This window comes from Dermochelys coriacea, chromosome 24, assembly GCF_009764565.3.
Source record: "Dermochelys coriacea isolate rDerCor1 chromosome 24, rDerCor1.pri.v4, whole genome shotgun sequence".
NCBI classification, from domain to species: domain Eukaryota; kingdom Metazoa; phylum Chordata; order Testudines; family Dermochelyidae; genus Dermochelys; species Dermochelys coriacea.
Window position 1 is genome coordinate 11,732,993 of NC_050091.1, and position 24,518 is coordinate 11,757,510.

At 51.9% G+C, this 24,518-nt stretch overlaps 2 protein-coding genes across 4 annotated transcripts; one reads left to right on the plus strand and one right to left on the minus strand.

The window, feature by feature from the left end:
• Window positions 1-288: 288 nt before the first annotated feature.
• Window positions 289-23,006, plus strand: LOC122457395 (apolipoprotein A-IV-like). 2 transcript variants are annotated; one of them, XM_043502106.1, is made up of 4 exons: window positions 289-460; window positions 16,346-16,406; window positions 20,303-20,441; window positions 22,424-23,006. In XM_043502106.1, the coding sequence occupies exons 1-4, from the start codon at window positions 320-322 to the stop codon at window positions 22,902-22,904; spliced, it is 822 nt and encodes a 273-aa protein (XP_043358041.1). In that variant the 5' UTR covers window positions 289-319; the 3' UTR covers window positions 22,905-23,006. The 2 variants fall into 2 exon arrangements, with proteins under 2 accessions (XP_043358041.1, XP_043358040.1); XM_043502105.1 differs by having other exon boundaries at window positions 289-568; window positions 22,424-23,000.
• APOE (apolipoprotein E) lies at window positions 1,678-5,174 on the minus strand. Of its 2 annotated transcripts, XM_038382557.2 has the most exons (4): window positions 5,036-5,174; window positions 4,603-4,659; window positions 3,259-3,409; window positions 1,678-2,808 (listed from the first exon to the last, which is right to left on the minus strand). In XM_038382557.2, exons 2-4 carry the CDS (start codon window positions 4,643-4,645, stop codon window positions 2,175-2,177), a joined length of 828 nt encoding a protein of 275 aa, XP_038238485.1. In that variant the 5' UTR covers window positions 4,646-4,659; window positions 5,036-5,174; the 3' UTR covers window positions 1,678-2,174. The 2 variants fall into 2 exon arrangements, with proteins under 2 accessions (XP_038238485.1, XP_043358043.1); XM_043502108.1 differs by having other exon boundaries at window positions 3,259-4,659; window positions 5,036-5,063.
• Window positions 23,007-24,518: the final 1,512 nt, after the last annotated feature.

Sequence of the window (24,518 nt, forward strand, 5' to 3'; positions counted from 1 at the left end):
AGGCAGAATGGAATTCCTGAATTAGGGCCAGATTGTCAAAGGCACTCCGCACCCCACCGGCTCACATTTGCATGCCCAAATGACATGAGCTTAGCTGGAATAACAAGGCTAATAAAGGCTGCTGCTCTCCTAGAAAGTGTGGGCTGAAATGCTGAGGCAGGAGCGGAACTTTGGTTTGCCAGAGGAAGTTTCCCTGGGTGCTTAGAAAAGTTGCAGTTGTGATGAAGCCAATATAAATGTGTGTAGAACAGTCACAGCTTAGGCTGAGAGGCTCACAGGCAGCTGTGCTCCAGGGCACAGTGGGGGATGTTTATAACCTATGTGTGCTCATTCTCTGGGTCTCTGGTGTCACAAAAACAGCTTGTTTGTTTGCTGTTACAGTAAAGGGAGAAGGAACCTTTTTAACTTCCACCCCACACCCCAAAGAAACCATCCATGGAGCAGACCTGCTGCAGTGGAAGTAGGCGGGGGGAATGTGTTCTCCAGTGGGGCAGGAGCAGAGCTGGGGAAGTCTTTTGAAACACAATGGACCAAATTTCATGCTGATGTAACTCCCCTGGAGCCAATGGTGAGAGACCTTACCCAACAGACTTGGTTGTGAGGGCTTAGGGAGGGATCAGGGTGGGGCTGGTTAGCAGCATTTCCCACTGAAGGTGCTGGAAGATAAGCATCTGGTGCAAGTCAGAACCCAGAGAAGCCCAAGCTAAGGGCCGTGTCTGTGTATGGGGGGTTGGGAGCATCTGTTGGGATCCCGAACACTGCTGGGAGGGGGGATTCAGAGGAAAGCAGCAGTGAGTGTTGGCAGGTAGGCTGGAGGTTTGGCCATGCCCTGCTGCAGCACCAGTTTCTGCTGAATACATCAGATTAGTTGAACTAATACCATGTTTACAGTGGATTGATAGATTCTAAGGCCAGATGGAACCATTCTGTTCATTTAGTCTGACCCCTTGCATAGCACAGGCCACTGATCTGTCCCACAATGATTCCCCGAGAAGAGCTATTAGAAAAACATCTTGGTTTAAAAATTGCCAGTGATGGAGAATCCACCAAGACTCTTGGTAAATTGTTTATTGGTTTATTACTGTCAGCAGTAAAAAATGTGCATCTTATTCCCCATCTGAAGTTACCGAGCTTCAACTTCCAGCCACTGGAGTGTGTGAGACCTGAGGAGCCCATTATTAAATGGTACGTACAGGCTGGGATCAAGTCACCCCTTAACCTTCTGTTTGGTATGCTAAATAGCTTGAGCTCTCTGAGTCTTTCACTACAAGGCAGGTTTGCTAATTCTTTAATCATTCTCATGGCTCTTTTCTGAACCCTCTCCAGTTTATCAGTATCCTCCTTGCATTGTGGGCCCCAGAACTGCACACGGTATTCCAGCAGCGATCAGACCTGTGCCAAATACAGAGGTAAAATAACCTCTTTACAGTCCTGCTGCCGTGCTCACATCCATATGCCAGCCTGGACAGTAGACGGCAGGAAGGGGGCCAGATCAGACAATTCTGAATGGAGCAATGCAATGGGAGGACTTCTTGCACCTGTGGCCCACAGAACAATGCCAGTTGACCAGGATCTGGCCCCACTGACTTCAGTGGAGCTACAGCTGATTTACAGCAGCTGGGGATCTGAATGTGTGTGTCTCATAAATTTAGGTCATAAAGAAGAAAAGGCCCCTAGTATCTTGTGCCCAAAGCAAGAATTTATTTAGTTACAGGTGAAAGCACTGGCGAACACAGGAGATCTAACAGTGGGGATGGGATGGGGCATCAGGTTCAGCTGTGGTTAGAGAGGGGAGAATGGGATGGGCAGAGGTTATCCCCTCTCATGTCTCCAGGACGTGTACAAACGCAACTCAGGGCCAGATTCATGGTTGCCCTGAGTCTTGTGGCATCATTTCCACCAGTCCCAAGTGTGAATGCAGGGTCAGAGTGGCAATGTCTATGCACTGGGGTTCATGCACAGGGGCAATGAAGAACTGGGCCCCTGCGGGAGGTCTGGAGCAGGCTTAGCAGGTGAAGTGACTCATGCCTGTTTGCGCCGGAAGTCACAGACCTCTGCAGCTAGCTTGGCATCAGTGGGCAGGGCTGTACTGTGGGGGACCTGGGAATGCAGGCCCCTGGATTGCCAGGGCTCTGAGCTGTTGGGGGGCCACAGTGTGGGCTGAGCAAGGGCTGTTACAGCTGGAGTTTCCCTTGCAGCTTCTCCACCAGGGCCTGTAACTGGGCACTGACATCCTGCAGGAAGGGTGCAAACCACTGGCGGACCTGCTCAGCAGCCTGGTCTAGGGAGCCCCACACCTCCTCGGCCTTCTCCTGCAGGTGCCCATGCAGCTCCTGTGCCCGGGTGCCCAGGCTATCGCGCACCTTCTGGCTTTGCTCACCCATGGCCTGGCTCAGGGCTTCCAGACGCTGCTGTCCCTTGTCACGGATGCTGTCAATTAGAGGCTGCAGGCCCTGGCGCACGGCACCCACCCGCTGGTCAGTGTGGGCCTGCACCTCGCTGGCATAGGCGGCCATCTTGCGGCGCAGCTCCTCAGCATCTTTGCCCAGGCGCTTGCGCAGCTTGCGCAGGTACATGCCAACTCGGGCCCGTACCTCCTCCAGGTTTTGGTCGAACATCAAGCGCACGTCGCCCGTGTACTGCACCACCCGGCCCTTGGCCTCCTCCATGTCGGCCTGCAGCTTCCCTGTCAGCGCTGCTATCTCGCTGCCCAGACGCTGCTGTGCCTCCTGGGCGTAGGGGCCAAACCGGGCCCGCAGCTCTTCTGTGTACACCCCCACTTCAGCCATGGTGTCGGTGATCAGCCCGCTGGGGAGGGAGCGGGGAGTCAGAGCTGGGGCGTCTTGGCTTGCACCACCCCTCTCCCCCGGCCACGATATTGTGATGAGCCCATGCAAGGCTGTGGTGACGCCCATCCAAACCCCACTCTCCATCAGGGCATTGAGGGCTCCCCAAGGATCCCACATCACCCCCTCTGTGCCCCGGGTTGTGGCCTTTGTCTGGGCATCTCCCCATATGGTCCTCTAGGAATGCTCCTAACCCACCATTACTGCAAAGCAGCAGCAACACCCACAGGCGTGGTGTGCACCAGCCAAACACGGTGCTTCTCAGCACAGCCTGGCACCCAGCACTTAGCCAAAGCCCGGCATTTTTCCCAACAAAGATATCGCCCTTTCCAGGGGGACACAGGCCCCTGCAGCTTTGTGGCCTTGCCCCACCCATCTTCACCCACTGACACTGAGCCGCAGGGTCACTCACTCCAGTTCCTTGCTGAGCTGGGAGCTCTTGATCTGGGCGGTCACGTTGTCTGCGGCGTGTCCCACCTTGGAAAGGTAGTTCCAGAAGATCTTCACGGCCTCTTCCCACTTAGTCTTGGGCTCATCCTGGACAAGCGGGTTGGCCTGGCAGCCTGGAGGGGCAGAGTTTGCAAGTAAAGAGTCGAGTCTGACCTCCTGTGTAACCCAGGCCATTGCTGCCCTGGAGCCACACAGGGGGTCAGACCCAGTGCCCATCTAGCCCAGTGTCGTATCCCTGGCCAGCCCTGCACAGACTGATTGAGATCAGGGCCACATCATGCCTGACGCTGCACAGACTGATTGAGATCAGGGCCCTGTCATGCCAGGCGCTGCACAGACTGATTGAGATTAGGGCCCCGTCGTGCCTGGCGCTGCACAGACCCCCACTGAGATCGGGGGCCTCGTTGTGCCAGGCGCTGCACAGACCCCCACCAAGATCGGGGGTCCCATCATGCCGGGCGCTGCACAGACTCCCACCAAGATCGGGGACCCCGTCATGCCGGGCGCTGCACAGACCCCCACCGAGATCGGGGGCCTCGTTGTGCCAGACATTGTACAATACACACAGTAGGAGACAGTCCCTCCCCGAAAGGGTTTACCAGTCAAAAGAGACCAGACAAGCTGTGTGAGGTTGTCTTCACAGCAAAAGGTGGTGTTTTTACAGTGCAATAACTAAGACAAATGAGGGATCACCAGCCTGCTGTACAATCCTGTTGGAGACAAGGCACCTGGACTGTTTACCGGAAGGTAGCTAGGCAGGTCAGCACTGCACCCTGCTGCTGGTTGACTTCATGGTAAAATTACAGTCTTAGCTTGGCCTTTACTGCGTGGTGGTAACAGTTGGTAGTAATAGCTAACATGGGTTGGTTCTCCCACTGGAAAACACACCTGCTTTTGACAGTGAAGGCAAAGCCTAAGTGACTCACCCAGGGTCATAGGCAAGTCAGTAGCAGAGCTAGGGATAGAACCTAGGCTCCCTGGCTTCCAGCACTAACCCACCAGACCCCACTCCCCTCCCAGAGCTGGGGATAGAACCCAGGAGTCCCCACGCAGGACCCTACCCACTGGGTCACATCCGATGAAGTGAGCTGTAGCTCACGAAAGCTTATGCTCAAATAAATTTGTTAGTCTCTAAGGTGCCACAAGTCCTCCTGTTCTTTTTTTGGGTCACATTGCTGATTTACACCAGGGTGCGTGAAAAGGAAACCAGTCCCCATGACTCCAATGGGATTACTCCTGATCAACATCAGAAGGGGAGTTTCCAACCCTGCCCTGGTGGGGGAGATGAACTGAACGAGCCATTTACCTGCCAGCAGGGTTGCCCCCAGCAGCACAATCCAAACCTTCATGGCTGCAGCTTTGCCTGCAGGGAGAGAAGGAAGGGGCTGGGGTGAATGAGCGCAGGAAGCGTGGGACCTAACAGGGGATACAAGCTAGGGCACACAGCATGTAGGAAGCCAGGTTCAACCACCCCTGTGCTAAGGAAAGCCCTTGCCCCTCTGGGCTGCATCCACTCTACCCCTAATCCTGCCCCTCAGCCGTCCCTTCTGGGCTGCCGCGCATCCATCCTCCCACTCCTCTGGGCTGCATCCTGCCTGTCCAAAGCCTGTACGTTTCCAGCCTCTTTGAGGCTGCAATCCCCAGTCCCTCCCACCTCTACTACTGCCCCACACCCTCTCCTCTGGCTTACACCACCCCCTTACTTCTTAGGGTGTATCTCCATTGCCCCCTGCCCTCACCTCTGCTGGGCTCCTAGTCCTGGGCTGTAAAGTGCCACCAGCCCCACTCGCTGCATTATATACCCACGGGGCGGGGGGAGGACAGAGCCAGCGCAAACTCGCCAATGCAGCTGGAGGGGGCGAAGGTTACTCTCCCTCCCCCCCGCATGGGGCCGGACAGCTTCCCCTTTGGAGAAAGTGTTAACCCACTTCTTGCCGGGGAGGAGGAGGGAGACAGACAGACACAATCTCTTTCCCTCGTCCTGCATAGTCTGCCCCACCCCACTGGGTCTAGGACCCCTGTCTCTCCTGGCGATCGGATGCCGCACAGGGAGGGGGACAGAAGGGAAAGGAGAGAGGGCCCCCCACTCTCAGAGACAGACACTGCCGGCACTAGCCCCCTCTGCATTTTTGTCCTGTTTTCAAAGGAGACTACAAAGTGTCCAAGTGTCACAGGCTGGGGCAGGGGGACCTGAGACTTTTTTTGTGGGGGGAGGGTTGCTGAGATCTGGGGCTGAGGCTGTGGGGAGGGAGGGGTGCTTAGACCTCGTGCTGGGTATGTGTTTGTGAGTGTGTATGGGGGTGTGCTGAGACCTTGTGCTGGGGGGGGTGCAGAGACCTTGTGCCAGCGCTGAAACCTTGTGCCCTGTATGGGGGGGAGATGCCGAGACCTTATACCAGGTGTGTGTGTGTGGGGGGGTGCTGAGACCTCATGCTGGATTGGGGGGCACTGAGACCTCATGCTGGCTGTGGGGGGCATGATACTTCATGCTGGATTGGGGGGCACTGAGACCTCATGCTGGATTGTGGGGTGCTGAGACCTCATGCTGGCTGTGTGGGGTACTGAGACTTCATGCTGGATTAGGGGGGCACTGAGACTTCATGCTGGCTGTGGGGGTCACTGAGACTTCATACTAGATTGGGGGGCACTGAGACTTCATGCGGGATCGGAGGGTGCTGAGACCTCATGCTGGCTGTGGGGGTCACTGAGACTTCATACTGGATTGGGGGGCACTGAGACTTCATGCTGGATTGGGGGGGCACTGAGACTTCATGCTGGCTGTGGGGGTCACTGAAACTTCATACTGGATTGGGGGGCACTGAGACTTCATGCTGGATTGGGGGGCACTGAGACCTCATGCTGGCTGTGGGGGGGTGATTTATGAAATCTCAAGAAAAGCCAGAGTCTGTGGTGCTGCTGCTGTTTGGGAGATCTGCTCCTCCCCCCGTGCATCTTCCTGGTCCAGCAAATAGAGAGGACGCTGCTCCGGGTGGGGGGCCCCAGTCCTTTGGGAAGAGTTGGAAGAACTGGGTCACCTGAGGCCCCAGAAGACTGGGTGCTTTCTGGGTTGGTAACCACACGCACTGCTCCTGCCAGAGTCCCTCGTAGGGTGGGGGTCCTGGTCAGCTCATTAGCATGCATGTAGGTTCTTTGTTTTTTTTCTGTTATGCTTTTACCTTAAGACAAATGTTGGCTGCTTACAAAGAGCTGGGTGGCACCATGGGCTGCAGGGATCCCTGCGCTACCCGGCTCTGAAGGGAAAGCAAGCAGGTGTGCTGGGAAATGGAAGTGAAGGCAGGGAGGTGTGCAGCCGGGAATCTCCATCTCAGAGGGCGAATGAGGTGGGTCTCCATCCAGAATGGCAATGGCCAGGACATCCAATTGCAGTTGCCCTGAACTGTGACAGAGAGCGCCGTTCCCCCCACCCCCTCACCCACAACTGCCACACTGGGGTCAGCACTGACTGAGACGGGTGAGCACCCCCTCCCGAACCGCCACCCTGCTCCGCACAGCACAGTGGCCCATAGTGCCACGCTGGAGCATCCGAACCAACACTGACTGCCCGGGAAGAGCGACCCACTCCCTGAGCGTGTCTCCCATCGAAACGCTGACCCAGGGTAACCCTGCATAGCACTGCGAGCCAGGTTCAGGGTGATGTCATCACGGTACGTGGTGACATTGGCAAAATGACTTCAGGGTTTGTTTTTCCAAACAGATAAACAGAAAATTGGTTTCCAGACCCACTTGGCTGGGACCTGCCCTGCGGCTGTAATTATATATTAGAAACTTATTTGCATAACAAAGGCTGACTGTATTAAACGCTGTTGGTTTCTGGGTTAGAGGTTTGTGCAGAGCCTGGAATAACACAGTTGAACATGCCTCTTCCTTTCCACGAGGGATTATTACATGCTGTATCAGGCAGTCCGAAATCAGGCTCTGTCGCTGGATGCCCCAACTTGGCACCCTCCCGGTTTGCTGGGAAGAAACTACAGGCCAGTAAATGTCTCCAGCTGCAAAGTGGGGAGGGAAGGTCCCTGAGGCTACAGTTTGCTGTCAGTACCGCCCTGTGGCCTAGGCCTTATCTGCTGCCAGTTGACCTCTGCACGGAGCCTCAGCGCTGTTGTGTCAGCAGAGGACTCTGCTTCTGATCATAGATCACTGGGCTCCAACCTCTGCGCATTCCTCTGTGGTGTGGAGCCAGGATTTCCAGCCTGTTTCTGCCCCTGCAACTCTTTCACCTGAACTCCTGATCCCTTTCCAGTCCCCCTTGTTAAACTGCATTCCTCGATCCAGCTGCAGGCTCATCTCCTTCCCACATTCCCATCCCACTTAGGATTCCCCACCTGACTACAAATCCTCTGCTAGTGTCAACAATCCCCCTTCCCCGGCATCATGGGTTCCCTGTGTCCAAGTGGAGAGGAGAGAAGACAATAAATATACAGAAAATGTGTTTTGTAGCATGTTTTACCCACAGATCTGGGGGGGGCAGTTGGCATCACCACCCCCATTTTAAAAGGGTGGGTCTGTTGAGTGGCAGACAGGTGATGTGACTTGCTCAGTCACACAGCAGCCAGATTCCCAAGTCTCCCCTGCTTCCTGCCCAGAACCAGAGGCAGAACCCAGGAGTCCTGGCTCTCATTCCTATCCCTATTCTAACGCGCTAAATCCCATGCCCCTCCCAGAGCCAGGGACAGAACCCAGGAGTCCTGACTGCCAGTCACCAACCCTCATTTGAACCCACTAGCCCCCCATGCCCCTCCCAGAGTTAGAAGCCCTGACTCCCAGCACCTTTGCCAGGTTCTGCAAAGACACCCAGGGAGCATCTGCACTGCAGCTGGGGCAGAGAAGGCTTCGCAGTACAAGCCGACAGACAGACACTAACTCTGCTGGAGCTAGTGCACCAAAAATAGCCTTGTGGGCACTGTGGCGCAGACAGTGGCTTGGGCTAGCTACCCAAGAACCAGCCTCCTGATCCCCTGGGCATATTATATGGGTGGCTAGCCTGAGCCACTGTGTGTGCTGCTAGTGAGTTAGCTTGAGCACAGCTAGCAGGTGTCTGGCTACCCATGCTGGGAAGCACCCTCCCAGCTGCAGTGTAGACACACCGAGGGTCCCTGGGCCCTGCCTAAAAGAGTTTACAATCCCAATGGGGGGAGGCGAAACAGGCCCAGGAAGGGGAAAGGACTAGCAGGTCAGTGGCAAAGCTGGGTAATAGGTCTCCTGGCTCCGAGGCTGGCGCCCAACCCACTGCCTCTATATCAAGTTTTCTGAGGTTCCCTGTTCCGAAGTCCAGATACTTGTGGGGGCCTGAGCCCAGCTCTGGCAGCAGCAACCTATTTCTGCCCTGGGTTCCAAGCTGGAGGCAGTTTGGGAGAACCCGTAGCAGAGATCAGCACTCCCAGTAAACGAGTCAGCAAGGATGATTCATAGTGAGAGAGCAATCATGAGACCTGATCAGAGCTGGGAGGGAGAGGGGCCTGCAGTGAAGCCACCAGCAGCATGTGCATTGCATTAGTCTGAATGCATCCGATGAAGTGAGCTGTAGCTCACGAAAGCTTATGCTCAAATAAATTTGTTAGTCTCTAAGGTGCCACAAGTCCTCCTTTTCTCCTTTTCTTTTTGCGAATACAGACTAACACGGCTGCTACTCTGAACCCTGTCATTGCATTAGTGTCAGTGCATTAGTCTGAAACCTGTCAATGCATGTTATTATCCTTATATTTCTGTGTTACTGGTAGTGCAGGAGCCCCAGCCATGTGGCAGGCACTACAGTACAGACACAGAACAGAAGGACAGTCCCTGAGCCAGTGGAAAGGGGCTGCAAGAGGGGCAACAGAGAGCCAGCGACGGTCACCTTAGAATCATAGAATCATAGAATATCAGGGTTGGAAGGGACATCAGGAGGTCATCTGTCCAACCCCCTGCTCAAAGCAGGACCAATCCCCAACTATATCATCCCAGCCAGGGCTTTGTCAAGCCTGACCTTAAAAAGCGCTAAGGAAGGAGATTCCACCACCTCCCTAGGTAACCCATTCCAGTCCTTCACCACCCTCCGAGTGAAAAAGTTTTTCCTAATATCCAACCTAAACCTCCCCCACTGCAACTTGAGACCATTACTCCTTGTTCTGTCATCTGCTATCACTAAGAACAGACTAGATCCATCCATTTTGGAACCCCCTTTCAGGTAGTTGAAAGCAGCTATCAAATCCCCCCTCATTCTTCTCTTCCACAGACTAAACAATCCCAGTTCCCTCAGCCTCTCCTCATAAGTCATGTGTTCCAGTCCCCTAATCATTTTTGTTGCCCTCTGCTGGACTCTTTCCAATTTTTCCACATCCTTCTTGTAGTGTAGGGCCCAAAACTGGACATAGTATTCCAGATGAGGCCTCACCAATGCCGAATAGAGGGAATGATCATGCCCCTCGATCTGCTGGCAATGCTCCTACTTATACAGCCCAAAATGTCATTAGCCTTCTTGGCAACAAGGGCACACTGCCTACTCATATCCAGCTTCTCGTCCACTGTAACCCCTAGGTCCTTTTCTGCAGAACTGCTGCCGAGCCATTCGGACCCTAGTCTGTAGCAGTGCATGGGATTCTTCCGTCATAAGTGCAGGACTCTGCACTTGTCCTTGTTGAACCTCATCAGATTTCTTTTGGCCCAGTCCTTGAATTTGTCTAGGTCCCTCTGTATCCTATCCCTACCCTCCAGCGTATCTACCTCTCCTCCCAGTTTAGTGTCATCTGCAAACTTGCTGAGGGTGCAATCCACGCCATCCTCCAGATCATTAATGAAGATATGGAACAAAACTGGCCCCAGGACCAACTCTTGGAGCACTCCACTTGATATCGGCTGCCAATTACACATGGAGCATTGATCACTACCCGTTGAGCCCGACAATCTACCCAGCTTTCTATCCACCTTATAGTCCATTCATCCAGCCCATACTTCTTTAACTTGCTGGCACGAATACTGAGACAGTATCAAAAGCTTTGCTAAAGTCAAGGAATAACACGTCCACTGCTTTCCCCTCATCCACAGAGCCAGTTATCTCATCATAGAAGGCAATTAGGTTAGTCAGGCATGACTTGCCCTTGGTGAATCCATGCTGACTGTTCCTGATCACTTTCTGCTCCTCTAAGTGCCTCAAAATTGATTCCTTGAGGACCTGCTCCATTACTTTTCCAGGGACTGAGGTGAGACTGACTGGCCTATAGTTTCCCAGATCCTCCTTCTTCCCTTTTTAAAAGATGGGCACTACATTAGCCTTTTTGCAGTCATCTAGGACCTCCCCCGATCGCCATGAGTTTTCAAAGATAATGGCCAATGGCTCTACAATCACATCCGCCAACTTCTTTAGCACCCCCCGTGCAGCGCATCTGGCCCCATGGACTTGTGCTCGCCCAGATTTTCTAAATAGTCCTGAACCACTCCTTTCTCCACAGAGGGCTGGTTACCTCCTCCCCATGCTGTGCTGCCCAGTGCAGTAATCTGGGAGCTGATCTTGTTTGTGAAGGCTGAGGCAAAAAAGCATTGAGTACATTAGCTTTTTCCACATCCTCTATCACTAGGTTGCCTCCCCCATTCAGTAAGGGGCCCACACTTTCCTTGACCTTCTTCTTGTTGCTAACATACCTCCTGTATCAGAGTAGCAGCCGTGTTAGTCTGTATCCACAAAAAGAAAAGGAGTACTTGTGGCACCTTAGAGACTAACATATTTATTTGAGCATAAGCTTTCATGAGCTACAGCTCATTTCATCGGATATCTCCTGTAGAAACTCTTCTTATTACTCTTAACATCCCTTGCTAGCTGCAACTCCAAGTGTGATTTGGCCTTCCTGATTTCACTCCTGCATGCCTGAGCAATATTTTTATACTCCTTCTTAGACATTTGTCCAATCTTCCACTTCTTGTAAGCTTCTTTTTTGTGTTTAAGATCAGCAAGGATTTCACTGTTAAGCCAAGCTGGTCACCTGCCATATTTACTATTCTTTCTACACATTGGGTTGGTTTGTTCCTGCAACCTCAATAAGGATTCTTTAAAATACAGCCAGCTCTCCTGGACTCCTTTCCCCCTCATGTTATTCTCCCAGGGGATCCTGCCCATCAGTTCCCTGAGGGAGTCAAAGTCTGCTTTTCTGAAGTCCAGGGTCCATATTCTGCTGCTCTCCTTTCTTCCCTGTGTCAGGATCCTGAACTCGACCATCTCATGGTCACTGCCTCCCAGGTTCCCATCCACTTTCACTTCCCCTGCTAATTCTTCCTGGTTTGTGAGCAGAAGGTCAAGAAGAGCTCTGCCCCTAGTTGGTTCCTCCAGCACTTGCACCAGGAAATTGTCCCCTACACTTTCTAAAAACTTCCTAGATTGTCTGTGCACCGCTGTATTGCTCTCCCAGCAGATATCAGTCTCCCATGAGAACCAGGGCCTGCGATCTAGTAAATTCCGTGAGTTGCCGGAAGAAAGCCTCGTCCACCTCATCCCCCTGTTCCGGTGGTCTATAGAAGACTCCCACCACGATATCACCCTTGTTGCTCACACTTCTGAATTTAATCCAGAGACTCTCAGGCTTTTCTGCAGTTTCATACCGGAGCTCTGAGCAGCCATACTGCTCTCTTACATACAATGCAATTCCCCCACCTTTTCTGCCCTGCCTGTCCTTCCTGAACAGTTTATATCCATCCGTGACAGTACTCCAGTCATGTGAGTTATCCCACCAAGTCTCTGTTATTCCGATCACATCATAATTCCTTGACTGTGCCAGGACTTCCAGTTCTCTCTGCTTGTTTCTCACGTTTTACTTATTGGCAGAGCTTGCGAAGATCTGATGCATGACTTGGTATTTCCATGTCTGTCTGTTACAAGGTAACTTTTGAACATTGCACCCAATCACTTCCAAAATTTCAGGGCATTTCTAGGCATGGATGGTAAACTGGAAAAGTGAAACGTGTGGGGAGGGGTGGGGGGAAACGGGGAAGACATGGAGCGCCTGCCATCTGAATAGCAAAGCCAAGGCCTTAAGCCTCTCTGCAACTGACTGTAGATTAAACAGCTGGTTGGTGGTACCATTAACTCCTTCCAGCATAACAAAACCCCTGCCCAGCATCCCAATAGCATGGCACATGGTGACACTTGGATGAATTATTTTCCAGACAAATGATGATGGTGGGGAGCAGGAAGGGCAGCACGCACACAGCCCTTGCACTGGGGGGAGAATGCTGGACCCTGGCGTGGGAGGAGGGGAGAATAGAGGTCTCACAGAAGCCCTGCCAGCTGGGCAACGGGGAGAGATACAAGGTGTCCCTAAAACAGAGGGGGCTCCAAGGGTGCCACTTAGAGGCAGGGGGGAGGAATGGTGAGACGCAAGGAAGCAATGAATTCAACTGATACAAGCAACAAAGTGTTTGACTATCTCTTATTATTATTTTTAATCTATGAATTATGGTAGCGCCAAGAAGCAACCTCATGCACCAGGATCCCAGCGTGCTAGTGCTGTACATTAGGTGTATTATGGTAGCATCAGGACCCTAGTGTGCTAGTGTAACCCACACACACCTCATGGATGTGGTGTTCTGTCCCACCTAGTGGCAACCAGACTACTTAGAGAGAGTTAAATGAGTCTACTCTACAGCCTTAGCTAAGAGCCAGTTGGCTTTTAGCTCATGCTGTAGAGGCTCATGCACTAAGCTCCAGGGTCCCCAGGTTTGATCCTGGCCGCCAACGACCAGGGTCTGTTGGCATTACACTAGTGCTGTACATTAGGTGTATTACGGTAGCACCAGGACCCCCCATGTGCTAGCGCTGTACATAAGGCGTATTACAGTAGCACCATGACCCCGTGTGCTAGGTGTGATTAGATGTTCAGCTGCGTGTGTGTGTGTGTGTTCTCCCTGTGTGCTGCCCCAGCTCTGCGCAGACAGCCGGCTCAAAAGACCTTGAGTGAACCGCCCAATGACCACAAGATCCGTTAAGGTACAATGTCACGAGGCCAAGTTTATTGTCGACAAAGCATGGTAATAGCACCTTGCAGACTCTACAAGGATACTAAGACATGTATGCCTGTGACAATTGACACAGCTCAGGGGCGGGACTTTCCACTGGTCCCTAGGTTGGCAAAAGATACTCCCTCTGAGATACATCTTTATACCCTGATATAAACAAGCTACATATTGCCATCCTGATGTATTTGCGTGAGCACTCTGTGCCTAGCACTTCTTAGGAATCTGTATTTCTGCAATATCAGTCCTGTTCTTGCCAGATTCTGTAAGCAGGTCCTGCTTCATACCAGGCCTCTGATACAAGGGCTTATGTCTCAGGCTCTCTTCCTACTACACTGGGTGCTGTAAATTAGGTGTATTACAGTAGCACTAGGACCCCGTGTGCTATCGCTGTACAGACACAGCATAGAAGGACAGTCCCTGCCCCGCAGAGTTTACAATACATGCATCACGGAGTCCCCGGGCGAGGTTCTGGAACTACTCCATATGAAGCCAGTCAGGACTCTGGGGAAGCCTCCTCTCTGGGAGCAGACCGTCTCCAGGGCAAGAAGCTTACACAGCTTTGACCTTCCTGGGACTGACCTCGGAGCATTCAGCATCCCCTTCTCACACCGTGCACTTCCCACAGCGAGTCCGCACAGGCGGGGCTCCTGGGGAAGCCGGAAGGCCCTGCACCCAACCTCTGCAGTCAGACGTGACTCTCAGCCAGCCAGTAAAACAGAAGGTTTATTAGATGACAGGATCATGGTCTAAACCAGAGCTTGTAGGTACAGAGAATAGGACCCCTCAGTCAGGTCCGTCTTGGGGGGCAGGGAGGCCAGAGCCCCATCTGGGCCTCCCTCCATTTCCCTGGCCAGCTCCAAACTGAAACTCTCCAGTCCTTCCTCTGGCCTTTTTCTCTTTCCCAGACCAAGAGGCACCTGATCTCTTTGTTCTCCAACTCCTTCAGTTGGCACTTTGCAGGGGAGGGGCCCAGGCCATCAGCGGCCAGGAGACAGGGTGTCGGCAATTCTCTGTGCAGACAGCATCACACTGATCCTCTAAGGCTCTGCAACAATCACACAGCTTATCCCACCACCTAGATATTTAAGAACTGCATGGGGAAACTGAGGCACCCACACAGTATTCAGAGAAAACATTAACATTAACAAAACATTCCCACTTCGTCACAACATGACGAAGGTTGTTGTAGGTACAGAGAATAGGACCCCTCAGTCAGGTCCGTCTTGGGGGGCAGGGAGGCCAGAGCCCCATCTGGGCCTCCCTCCATTTCCCTGGCCAGCTCCAAACTGAAACTCTCCAGTCCTTCCTCTGGCCTTTTTCTCTTTCCCAGACCAAGAGGCACCTGATCTCTTTGTTCTCCAACTCCTTCAGTTGGCACTTTGCAGGGGAGGGGCCCAGGCCATCAGCGGCCAGGAGACAGGATGTCGGCAATTCTCTGTGCAGACAGCATCACACTGATCCTCTAAGGCTCTGCAACAATCACACAGCTTATCCCACCACCTAGATATTTAAGAACTGCATAGGGGAAACTGAGGCACCCACACAGTATTCAGAGAAAACATTAACATTAACAAAACATTCCCACTTCGTCACAACATGACAAGAGACAGCAAATGGAAACAGCCGGACAAGGAGACAACGAGACAATAGAAGTCAACATGACAGGCTGTGGTCTGGGCCTGGCCAGTGTCATTTGTAGGCCTCATGGGGAAGGTGAGTGCTGAGGAGGGAGGTGAAGGTGGAGAATGAGGTTGAGACTCGCTTTTTGAGTGTTTATAGGGCACGTCTCCCCATGTGAGGAGCCTATGGCAGAAAGCACCAGGGACATGCTTAGAATTAGGACAGGTGGGTGATGGAAGTGGAGAGCACAGGTGGGGACTGATATTCTGATACTGAACGGAACTGGTCAGGTAGGGGGAAGATATGACATGGAAGGCCATGGAAGTGAAAATAGGTAGCTTATGCTTGGTATTGTTATGCTGAGAGGAACTGGGTTCTGCACAGTCACAGACCTCTGAGACTGGGTGTGAATACACCTTCAATTAATATAACTGTCAGGATACATTAATGACAAGCCCCCACACCTAAAACCCCCTAGAGAGTTTTAAACTGGATGGGGGAAGGGCCTTTTGCCGAGCCCTGGTCCACACGCTGAATTTATGTTAGTCTAATTACGACACTCAGGGGTGTGGAAAACCTGAACGATGCAGTTATACTGACCGAACTCCAGTGGATGGGACGGCTTCTCCTGTGGACAGAGCTACCACCTCTCAGGGAGGTGGAGTACCTACATAGATGGGAGAAGCGCTACCACCCACAGGCATAGTATCTTCACTACATGCTTCAGCGGCGCAGCTGCAGTGCTTGAAGTGCAGACAAGCTCTGAGTATCGTTTGGGGTTTTCATTCCTCCTGCTAGTGCTCGTTTGCAGAAACAGGACTTTGGACACACTGTGAATAAACAAGGCTGCACTCAAGACAATACGGGACTCCATCATGAATTTGTATTCCCAACTGGGACATCGCCAGGGCCCCAAACTTGAATTAGCTTTTTGGGTCAGAGGTAAAAAGAAAAGGAGTACCCGTGGCACCTTAGAGACTAACAAATTTTAAAGGTGTAACACTACCATAGAGAAGAGGAGCCAGCAAAGAGAGGAGAGATAGCCCATTGTTTTGGCCAAAAGACCATGATCTTTGTGGCAGGCAGCATTGTGAATGGATATGAGTGGGGGCCAGACTGCATTTGTCAGGCCATAGAGAAGGCTGCAGCAACAACTGAACCATGAGATGACGGGAGTTTTAGCTTTGGGGATGGAAAGAAACAGTCTCAGATCAGGGCTTTCTGGGCTGCACCAACCCAGACAGTTTCATTTCGGGGGCTGGGAGCCCAAAGCCATACCCCCAGCACTGGACTGTAGACAAAGCTCATGCCCAAGTCATGTGGGGTTGGTGCTGAGGTTAATGAGTGACAGGAGGAGGCGTGGGTGACACGGCTGTTACCCCATCCACTCCCCCTTGGCTCTAACTTATCTCTTTTCTCCATCCAGCCAGGTTCTCCGGGAAACTCCGAGCATGAAGCTTCTCATTGCTGTCCTGTCCCTGGCTGTGCTAGGTGAGTGTGTCTCGGTGCAGCCCCACACCTGTCCCATTGGACGCTGGCTGACAGTGTGTGTGGGGATCTCTCTGCCTGGAAGCCAGGTCTTTTGGGCACCCTCTCCCACAGGAATCAGCTTTGACTTTTCAAGTGGAAATCACTAAAGTATCTGATAGAGACCCAATCACAGGAGCAGGGGAAAGGGGGAGGGAATGCAGCTTGGATTGCAGGGGGGGAGAGGGGAAGAGGGAGGAGAGCAGGAAACATGAATTAGAAACAGTGTAACGGACTGAGCCTTTCCCAGCTCTGGGAACATCCTGATTTGCTAAGCATTCAGCTAGGCACTCTGTTCCCTGAGTCAAGGAGTACCTGTGGCACCTTAGAGACTAACAAATTTATTTGAGCATAAGCTTTCGTGAGCTACAGCTCACTTCATCGGATGCAGATGAAAATGCATCCGATGAAGTGAGCTGTAGCTCACGAAAGCTTATGCTCTAATAAATTTGTTAGTCTCTAAGGTGCCACAAGTCCTCCTTTTCTTTTTGCGAATACAGACTAACACGGCTGCTACTCTGAAACCTGTTCCCTGGGTCCTGACCCATTCAACCAGGCAGAGCTCCTGCTGGGGTGTCTCAGGAGTTTTCTACATGGGATGTTTCTGGCACTTGTCTAACCCTTTAGTATGTCAAACAGTTTGCATCCGGTGTAAGACACATCCAGATCAGAACTGTGGTATGCCTCACGGGTGTGAACGCTGGCTGACTGGAACACTGGCAGGGCAGCGGAAAAATCGCCCCACCTCCCAGTGTAAACACTTTGCACTGGTATAAAAAGCATATTGGAGAATCAGTGGGACCTCAAATAATAATAGGTTTCAGAGTAGCAGCCGTGTTAGTCTGTATTCGCAAAAAAGAAAAGGAGTACTTGTGGCATCTTAGAGACTAACAAATTTATTTGAGCTTAAGCTTTCGTGAGCTACAGCTCACTTAGTCGAATGCATCACGAAAGCTTATGCTTTCTTAGTCTCTAAGGTGCCACAAGTACTCCTTTTCTTTTTTGGGAGCTCAAAGACAGGCAACAAGAGAGAGCCAGGGTCCGGGGAAAAAGCCCTGGGAGGAGAGTATGAAAACACTGGGCCTGTTGTCTAAAAAGGAGACAGATAAAAGGGAATGTGATAAACATATTGTCCCCTCTCCAACGGGCAGCCAATATCTCTTGGCAAGGCCCCAAATCAATGGTAAGAGTCAGGTCTCATTTTTGGTACAAGCCTATTGATTTACAGAGAATGGGCACAGAATTCCTTTTCCCTGAACACAGCAGGAACATACAAGAGCCAGCGGTTTCCTTTTCCAGAAATCCAAGCTTGCCTCTCCACCAGCTGTGTGTTCCAAGGAGCCCTAGCTCTGCTCCCTCCCAGGCCAATGCTAATAAAAACGTCTCTCCCTGTCTGACGGCTTTGTGCCTTTGATACACACAGACATACACAGCTGCTGCCAACCAGTGCCCCATCCCCTGCATTTGCAATCAGTCACTAGGGAAACCCCTTGGCCCACACGGCTAAGCTTCTGCTGAGGCCTTGCCCTGCTGGTGAGTGCCGTGGGCAGTGGCTTCTCTGTCATCAGTTCTCACTACAAAAAGGGGTATTTAGTTGTTCTTTCTGTCAGCCTGAATGAATCAGACAAATGAACCGGGGAAGGCATCTCAGGAGTTCATCTAGTACAGCCCCCTGTGCTGAGTAAACCTAGACTCCAAGTAAACCTAGAGCTCACCAGTGCTAAGTAGAGTGGAACAGTTAACTCCTGTGTCTTACATAGCACACTCCTATTAATACACCCCAGAATGATATAAACCTTTTTTGCAGCTGCATCGCATTGTTGGCTCATATTCAATTTGTGATCCACTCTAACCCCCAGATCCTTTTCAGCAGTACTACCGCCAACCCAGTTATTCCCCATTTTGTTGTTGTTCATTTCACTTTTCCTTCCTAAATTAAGTTTTGCACTTGCCTTTATTGAATTTAATCTTGATAAATTGGAGAATTGGCCAGAAATCAACAAGGTTGTTTTGAATTCTAATCCTGTCCTCCAAAGTGTTTGCAACCCCTCCCAGCTTGGTGTCATCTGCGAGTGTTTAAGCATATTACCCACTCCATTCTCCAAGTCATTAATGACAATATTAACTAGTACTAAACACAGGACAGACCCCTATGGGACCCCATTAGATACCCCCCCTCCAGTTTGACAAGTGCACCATTGATAACCACCCTTTAAGGGTGATCTTTCAGCCACTTTTGCACTTATAGCAATTTCCTTTAAACCAGGGGTTCTCAAACTGGGGGTCGGGATGCCTCAGGGGGTTGCAAGGTTATTACATGGTGGGGTTGTGAGCTGTCAGCCACCACCCCAAACCCCGCTTTGTCTCCAGCATTTATAATGTTGTTAAATATATTTAAAAGTGTTTTTCATTTATGGGGGGGGGGTCACACTCAGAGACTTGCTATGTGAAAGGGGTCACCAGTACAAAAGTTTGAGAACCACTGATATAGACCACACTTCCCTGGTTTGCTTCTGAGAATGTCACATGGGACTGTATCAAAAACCTTACCAAAAAAATCAAGCTATAATCACATCTACAGCTTCCCCTCTGGCCACTAGCCCAGTAACCCTGAAAAAGAAGGAACTGTCTGGGCATGATTTCCTCTTGACAAATCTTGTTGGCTATCCCTTAGAACAGTGGTTCTCAAAGTCTTTTTTTCACGGACCACTTGAAATTTGCTGAGGGTCTCGGCGGACCACTTAATGATCTTTCCAAATGTTGTTTGTACCATTAGCTAACTATTGTAAACCGCTTTGGATAAAAGCACTATATTTAAAAAAACTCTTAATAATTAATGTTTTTTTGTTTTACAAATAAAAGCATGCAACTCATATTTTAATATCAGTAGTCTTACCTTTCTAATGCGATGGATGTGCCCTCTCTGCCCTTCTGTGGCAGACCCCAAGTTGGGGCTGGAAGGAGGGGGGGTCTCTCCCTCTCTCCCCAGCTGCGGCAGTCCCCAAGCTGGGTCTGGGAAGGAGTGGGGTCTCTCCTCCACCACAGCAGCCACACAGCTAAGGCTGGGAAGGAGGGCTGTCTCTCCCTGGCAGCCACAGCCCTGGAGCTGGGGAAAGTCGCCTCTTTCTCTGGCCGCCGCAGCCCTGCATGTCCCAAATTCCTCCCACCCCCCTCTTCTCACCCCACTGCCCCATCCCACCTACCCCCTATTCCCCCCAAGGCCACCCCCTCACCTTACATGTGCATCTTCTCCAGGGTCCAGGCACCTAATTAGTGGAGCTCGCGGACCACTGTTTGAGAACCTCTGCCTTAGAAGCCTGTTATTCTCTTGGTGCTCAGCAGGGTGAAGGGTGCTCAGGGAACTCATCTCCAATAAGCAGGATTCACAGGTGCATTTCTATGGATAATCCAGAATGACCATAGTTAGAGACTTGGGAGGTGCATAAACCCAGCTGCCCCAATGCTAACTATTGGGGTGATGAGGAAAAATACCAACATCTGCTACTGCGGGGTTCTTGCACATTCCCCTGAGCCACTGAGTGCCAGCTTCTAGATATTGGCCTTGACAAACCATGGGGCTGATCCAGTCTGCCAATCCCAGTGTCCCAAAGCCTTATCAGGAGTCTGTGGCAAAGTGGGATAGAAGCCAGGAGTCCAGGCTCCCAGTCCCTCTGCAGTAACCCCTAGACCCCATTCCCCTCCCAGAGCTGGTTGGAACCCAGGAGTCCTGCTCCACATCCCAGTGCAGTTACCACGTGCCCCTCCTTCCAGGGAGAGGTAGCTCAGTGGGTCTCTCCAGGCTAGGGCAACCCTGGGGCCTTCAGTGACACTGTCTCACTGGGGTACCTTTTCTTTCCCAGGCTCCCAGGCCTCTCCCCTCAGCAAGAAACCCAGGCCAAAGTTGGACCAGATCACAGATGCCATCCCACGCTACCTGGAGCAACTTATCACAACAATCGTGGAGCTGATCCAGAAATCCGAACTGGGCCAGGAGATCGAGTGAGACAACTGCCTTGACTCGGAGGCAGGGTTTGGGAGCCCCCCCCATCCATGCCAGGGACCCAGAGCAGAGGGGTTAAAGTCACTTCCCGGACTGCAGGACCCACACCTCTGCTTCTGGGCCCAGCAAGCCCCGCAAGCTCAGCAGGGATTGGCCTGGTCAACCCCAGGGATACTGAGGATTCAGCCGCGCGTGCTTTTTCTCTCAGTCAGAATTGCATCCATGTTTGGCATCGCAGGGCCCGATGCCCCTGGGACACCCAGCCCCCTGGGGGCTGGGGCCGGATCAAAGCCAGCAACATTGGGGGGGGTGGAGGACCCATATCACATGCCCAACCCCCATGAGCCAGCTAGTCCTCCTGCCCTGGGGCCACATTCCCCTCCCTGACATTCCCCTCTCCTCCCCACTCCAACCAATCCTTCTGCCTTGGGGTCAGAGAGAGCCAGCAGCCCAGAGGGTGAGTCACTCTAAGCTAATAACAGGTTTCAGAGTAGCAGCCCTGTTAGTCTGTATTCTCAAAAAAGAAAAGGAGTACTTGTGGCACCTTAGAGACTAACAAATTTATTTGAGCATAAGCTTTCATGAGCTACAGCTCACTTCATCGGATGCATTCGGTGGAAAATACAGTGGGGAGATTTATATACACACACAGAGAACATGAAACAATGGGTTTTATAATACACACTGTAAGGAGAGTGATCACTTAAGATGAGCTATTATCAGCAGGAAGGAGGGGGGGAAGGAGGAAAACCTTTTGTAGTGATAATCAAGGTGGGCCATTTCCAGCAGTTAACAAGAACGTCTGAGAAACAGTGGGGGGTGGGGTGGAGTTGGGTGGGGTGGGGGGAGAAATAACATGGGGAAATAGTTTTACTTTATGTAATAAGAAAAGGAGTACTTGTGGCACCTTAGAGACTAACAAATTTATTTGAGCATGAGCTTTCTTACATTTTTTACATAAATTACATTCTTTTTTACATAAAACATTACTTTATGTAATGACTCATCCACTCCCAGTCTCTATTCAAGCCTAAATTAATTGTATCCAGTTTGCAAATTAATTCCAATTCAGCAGTCTCTCGTTGGAGTCGAAGGATAGCCACTCTCAGGTCTGTAATCGTGTGACCGGAGAGATTAAAGTGTTCTCCGACTGGTTTTTGAATGTTATAATTCTTGGCGTCTGATTTGTGTCCATTTATTCTTTTACGTAGAGACTGTCCAGTTTGACCAATGTACATGGCAGAGGGGCATTGCTGGCACATGATGGCATATATCACATTGGTAGATGCGCAGGTGAACGAGCCTCTGATAGTGTGGCTGATGTGATTAGGCCCTATGATGGTGTCCCCTGAATAGATATGTGGACACAGTTGGCAACGGGCTTTGTTGCAAGGATAGGTTCCTGGGTTAGTGGTTCTGTTGTGTGGTATATGGTTGCTGGTGAGTATTTGCTTCAGACTGGGGGGCTGTCTGTAAGCAAGGACTGGCCTGTCTCCCAAGATCTGTGAGAGTGATGGGTCGTCCTTCAGCATAGGTTGTAGATCCTTGATGATGCATTGGAGACGATGCATCGCATCATCAAGGATCTACAACCTATCCTATTCTATTCAAGCAATCTCCCCTCTGTTTTTTTCCACCAAACGCATCCGATGAAGTGAGCTGTAGCTCACGAAAGCTTATGCTCTAATAAATTTGTTAGTCTCTAAGATGCCACAAGTACTCCTTTTCTTTTTGCGAATACAGACTAACACGGCTGCTACTCTGAAACCTGTCACTCTCCTTACAGTGTGTATGGTAACACTCATTGTTTCATGTTCTCTATGTGTGTATATAAATCTCCCCACTGTATTTTCTACCGAATGCATCTGATGAAGTGGGTTTTAACTCACGAAAGCTTATGCTCAAATAAATGTGTTAGTCTCTAAGGTGCCACAAGTCCTCCTGTTCTTTTTCACTCTAAGCTGCTTCCCTTTCTTTGCAGGCAGTGGAGGCTCGCTAGGAAAATTGAGAACATCTTTGATGATCTAGAACATAAGGTGCCCCCCAAGGCCCAGGAGCAGCTGATGAACCTGAGCAGGCAGGTAGACGTGCTGGTGGAGGCAAGTGTGGCAGAGCTGCGGGAACTGGTGAGGAAGCTGCAGCCCTACAAGAAGCAGCTGCATGCTGTCCTGGTGTCCTACACTGAGGGGCTGCTGGAGAGGGCAGAGCAGTACAGCAAGACCCTGCTTGTTCGCCAGGCATACAGCTTCATCCTGTCTAGGGTGGAGCTACAGGAGAAGCTGGGCTCCTATGTCCAGGAGCTGGGGCTGCAGGAGTTCCAGCATGGCCTGGCAGCCTACGCCAGGGACCTGTACCAGAAGCTCAGCCCCTATGCTGAGGACTTGCATGGCTGGCTGAACTCCCACTGGGACGCCTTCATGCAATGTTTCAGTGAGGAGACCAGTGGAGGTGCAGCATCATAGGCCCTGTCCATACCTGGAACCCAAGGCTGTAAGGCACCCCACAGCAGGCTCCCTGCCCCATACAGCTATCCGTCACCCAATAAACCAGCTGCTTGATCATGCAGTGATTTGTGGTCCTGCTGCATCTCTGGGGAAGGGGGCTTGGGGATTCAATCCCCCAACAGGACAGGAGGTCACCAGGCCTGTAGAGGGTCATGGCCCCAATTACCCACTCCCCACAAACTGCTCAACCTCCCCCCAATACCCGCCCTAAACCATTCCCCCTTAAACATGCCCCACCCCTGTGCTCCCATTAAACTGCCCCACCCCAGTGCATCCCACAGCTTACATTCTAAATTGCTCTTGCTCCGTATCTTCCCCTATACTGCACCACCCTGGCCCATGGGCATGGGAACTAGGGATGCAGGGGGTGCTGCAGCACCCCCAGGTTTTGCATGGGGTCCCAGCCACTGGCCCCACACCCAGGGCTCTGCTCCCAGTCCCAGCCGTGGTCCCAGCTTCAGCCCCCCACCCCTCCCGGAGCCATAGCCTGGTCCTGGCCCCAGCTCTGGGGAGAGAAGAACAGCCAGAGGTAAGGGGGGGGAAGCCCACTGGCTTTCAGCACCCCTACTGTAAAAAGTGTTCCAGGGCCACCATGTCATGTTCTGCACAGAGCTGTAGCAACAAGTCCCCACTTCCCGAGACACTCCCTCAAGTTCAATAACATCCTTACCGCCTCCCCTTTTAAAGTGCCCCCCACCCCGGTGAGATGTTGCCATTCAGAGGGAAAATAAGGCCTCGTAGCCCCTGTGACAGGATGCATGAGAACAGGTGAGTCCTTGCTCCGCTCATTCCAGTGTTAATTAGCCCCCCCTTGAGAAGGCTGGTGGAGGAAATTAGACACTCAGGATGCTGGGCCAAGAAAGCGGCAGCTCCGCGAGAGGGATCAGCGCTAGTCAACCCAGTAACACAACAGAGGCCTCAAGGGAGGGAGCCCTCTGCTCCTCTCAGGTCCTAGGGAGAGGGCCAAGAAGGGCGCATGGTGCTGTCTGGGCTATCACATGGGGATAGTTGGAGAAATGGAGGAGGGCACTTAAACTAAAAGGAAGTGAAGGCACAACCCCGGGCATCTGCGCAGTGTTCCACAGAGGAGCCACATCCTGTGACACCCCTTCCCCAGCCTCCATCCCTGCCCTTGGGCAGGCTTGGCACTGGCGCTCTGTGATGGAGCAGGGAGTAGGGCGGATTGACCTGGGGATGTTGCAGCGGAGTTTTACTGGGACTGTCTGCATGGGGGATGGGATAGCAGGGGGTGGCTTCACTGAATGCATCCGATGAAGTGAGCTGTAGCTCACAAAAGCTTATGCTCAAATAAATTTGTTAGTCTCTAAGGTGCCACAAGTCCTCCTTTTCTTTTTGAGTCTGATACCTGAGCCAGGAGGGGGGTTGGGGCAAGGTGACACCTTCTGCCCAGGAAGCTGGACAAAGGCTGGAGGAGGAGCCACGGGGAGGCTGGGGGAGTCAGCTGGAGGGGTTTTATAGATTCATAGATTCATAGATACTAAGGTCAGAAGGGACCATTCTGATCATCTAGTCCGACCTCCTGCACAGCGCAGGCCACAGAATCTCACCCAC